Here is a 3,836-nt window from a genome sequence, read left to right as displayed (position 1 = left end):
TTAACCAAGTCAAAGAGCTAATAGTGGTCAAATAAGTTAAAATTAGCCTATGGATTAACTATTTTACCAAACAAGGCCTATATATTAATATAAGTGAATTAAGTGTTAACTGCTACTCAAAAAGTGTTAACTACTACCCTATCATGCCTTCTTTTCTGCACTTGGAAAAGTTGATAAAAAGGTGAAGCTAGATTGTGTTTTGTGTAGCTTTAAATGGTAGCCACAAGTGCTCATAATCCCATTCACCATTTTGGATAGAATGAAATCTGTTGGCTTCTTGCAACTTGTATGGCGTTTGGATTTCAAATCTTAATGGGGACAATTTTCTTGGAGAATATATCTTCGTTGTAGTTGTGGATTAGGAAGAAAATCATGAACCACACCAAATATTTAATTTGGTTGTGCCCTATATGATCAATTATATAATCAGCTTTACAGTACAAAAAGGGAAAAGAAAGGCATCGGTATTGTATATATTACAATTTACAAGGCATACATACATGTTCTTTTCTACAATTTGTATTACTTTTCCCATCCATCAATTATTTATTCGACATTGAACTAACTTTTTTTTTTTTTTTTGAACTAACTCTTAATTTGTCTAATTTCTTCTAAATTTATGTCAAGTAGCTATCAATTTATAACTATTAAGTTCATCTTAAAGAACAAATTTAAAATGCATGGTTGTTACTTGTTAATATCATCATATGCCCTCTTGCTTGATAATCTTTTTTTTTTGTCCGAATAAAAATGTAAAGGATAAATGGTGCTATTTCAGTCCGATTAAAATTGATTTACAAGAAATTTATATGACATAATAACATATTAAGAAGCTAATAATTAAAAAACTTGAATGATCAAGAGGGTGTACCATGCATTAGAGGCATGGAGGAGTGCTAGTAGAGATATATACGTATTTGGGGTGTCACCCCTCCGTCCGATGTTTTAAAAAAAAAAAAAACATGAATGATATAAATAATTTAAACAAAATAAATAATTTTTACCATTTTTTTTTTGAAAATAAAGAGCTAATTTTTTTGAAATTAAAGACATTAACATTACTGATCCAGAAAACTGGAAATACAATCCGGAGGTACAATCGACCACACACCCAAGTCAGACGAAGAATCAGTCGCTCGTGCAATGACATGAGCTACTCGATTCGCTAATCTCTTGACATGGCGAACAACAACGTTCCCAATGTCGCTAGCAATCGATAAACATTGCTTCACAATAGAATCTACATAAGAAAAATCCAAATGGCTAGAATTAAAAGCATTGCAAAAAAGTAAACAATCGGTTTCTACAATTAAGCGATCGTGGCCAAGACCATGAAGCCAAGAGAGAGCTTCTTTAACCGTGCAAACCTCTGCCATCAAAGGATCCCGATTGCAGACCAACCGACCATTCTTCGCTGCCACAAATCTACCCCCGTGGTCTCGTATTACCACCCTGAAGCCCACGCTATCAGCCAAAATTGCGGCGTCTACGTTGCATTTGAGCCAGTGTCGTGGCGGAGGTTCTCAGATCACACAAACGTCAGCGATACATGCTCTGGAAGCTGCCAGCTTGTAGGCGTCATTCCATGTGGAGATCAGCCGAAGTATGTGATTGTGTATCACCGCTATTCCCCACACTCGATCATTCCTCACGGTCCACAGCATCCAAAAAACTGCAGCCATATGCACAGCCCTCTCCCCACATGAGCTTGATAAAACAGTTTCAATGAAAGCTTGAATAGAAGCCCCTTGCAACACGTCGTCTTTCTTCCAAACCTGCCGTGCTATCCAACAGACGCCTAACAAATGCTCGGCTGTTTCCGCGTGCTGCCCATAGAGCGGACACTCGCCCCCAATCCACACACTTTTAGATTTCAAGTTTTCACGAACCGGGAGGATGCCACGGGCGCAGCGCAAAATTAGATTGCATACCTTAGGCGGAACTGGTAAGCCTCAAATCTTCTCCCACGCAGCGAACTCCCCAGGTGTATGCAGAGCACGACGGCTGTTAATATCTTGTATCCATGCTTAACCGAGTAAGCTCCTCGAATGTCACCCACCCACCGCCAAGAGTCCGGCAAATGATTAGCTATGGGGGTAGCGATGATCCTGCGCACGTCTGCTTCCTCAAAGAGGTCGTTGAGGATCTCCTCGTCCCACTGTCCACGTTCATTCATTAGGCCACTAACAGTAGCTTCCCGTAAAGCGTCCACCAGAGAAGTAATAAGACTGGCATTGGATGGATCAGCTAACCAAGGCCAACTCCAGATTTTTGTAGCCTTGCCATCCCCGATACGGCGTGCTAAGACCTCTCGCAAGACACTTTGGCCTGCCATAATACTCCGCCACATGTAACTTGGGTTGTTACTAATACTAGCTTCCATGAACTCACATTTTGGGAAGTACTTTGCTTTCAAGAGTTGCCTAACCAGCGAATGCGAAGTAGTCAATAAACGCCACCCTTGTTTGGCAAGCAATGCAATATTGAACTCGTGTAAGCGTCGAAACCCCAATCCACCTCGACATTTTGGCACACTTAAGCGAGACCAAGTCATCCAGTGCACACCTCTACCGTTCGACACTCCTCCGCCCCACCAGTACCGATTGAACAATTTTTCAATCTTATCGCACAACCGACCTGGTAACAAGAAGACTGACATAGTAAAAATTGGGAGGGCCTGCGCAACACTTTTGAGCATGACTTCTTTACCTGCTTTTGATAAAAATCTATGTTGCCACGACCCTAGCCGCTCCCAAACCTTCTCCTCTATGTAACGAAAGGTGGTCGATTTATTGTGACCCAGGACCGAAGGTAGTCCTAAGTAGCGGCCGAAATCTGCCGTCTCTCGAACTCCCATGCATGCAGTGACCATCTCTCTCGTCTCAGTTCCAGTGTTTGAGCTAAACATGATGCTAGATTTATCATAATTGACGAGTTGCCCCGATTCTGCATTGTAGCTATCAAGGCACCCCTTGACTGACTGAGCCTCCCCACTAGTAGCCCTGAAAAAAAGCAGACTGTCGTCCGCAAAGAATAAGTGCATCACGACCGGAGCCCCCCGCGCAATTCGTATCCCATGAATGTCACCACACCCCTCAGCCTGTTGTAGAAGGACAGACAGTCCTTCTGCACAAATGATGAAAAGGTACGGGGATAGAGGGTCCCCTTGGCGAATGCCACGGGTTGGACACACTGACCCCACCCCTACCCCATTAACTTGAATAGTATACCTGACTGTGGTGACACAATAAAGCAATAGATCAGTCCACTTCCGATCAAAACCGAGCGCTTCCAACATTCCATTCAGGTAGCCCCACTCCATCCTGTCGTAAGCTTTGGCCGTGTCTAGCGTCAGGGCTGCCCACCTGATATGAACCTAGTCCAAGGCTCAAATAAAGATGGAATATTGTCCCAAGAATGCTCTCAAAACTAAAGATAGAGATGGATCAAAATACCTTAAACCTCACGAAAACCCTTTATCTCGAATCCTCAAAGACTTGGAAGAATCACATGTAGCTTCAAGTACCTCGATGTTGCAATCTTCAATCAACTAGAGTCGGATCTAGTTTCCTTCGATTCAAGAACGAGTCCACGAACCTAAATCTAAGGTTGAAGAAAGTAAGATTGATTCGAGTCCACGAATCAATTTGCTAGTCGAGTCCACGACTAGCCACTAATTGAGTCCACAATTAGCCATAAGGTTTCTTATACAAGTGTAAAGAAAAACTTAAGAATTTTATTGAATTAAAGCCTCCTCAAAACTGATATGGATGTGCCCTATTTATAGGTATAGGGCAGCATTGTAATCTAAATACAATGGGTAAAAGAGTCCTAAA

At 42.0% G+C, this 3,836-nt stretch overlaps 1 protein-coding gene across 1 annotated transcript; it reads right to left on the bottom strand.

Moving 5' to 3' along the window:
* Nucleotides 1-1,058: 1,058 nt before the first annotated feature.
* On the bottom strand, nucleotides 1,059-3,322 carry LOC109191563. Its single transcript, XM_019342189.1, has 3 exons — nucleotides 1,932-3,322; nucleotides 1,550-1,707; nucleotides 1,059-1,240 (listed from the first exon to the last, which is right to left on the bottom strand). The coding sequence occupies exons 1-3, from the start codon at nucleotides 3,320-3,322 to the stop codon at nucleotides 1,059-1,061; spliced, it is 1,731 nt and encodes a 576-aa protein (XP_019197734.1).
* Nucleotides 3,323-3,836: the final 514 nt, after the last annotated feature.

This window comes from Ipomoea nil, unplaced genomic scaffold (assembly GCF_001879475.1).
Source record: "Ipomoea nil cultivar Tokyo-kokei standard unplaced genomic scaffold, Asagao_1.1 scaffold1694, whole genome shotgun sequence".
NCBI classification, from domain to species: Eukaryota; Viridiplantae; Streptophyta; class Magnoliopsida; order Solanales; family Convolvulaceae; genus Ipomoea; species Ipomoea nil.
This window is presented reverse-complemented; position numbering and strand designations above follow the sequence as displayed.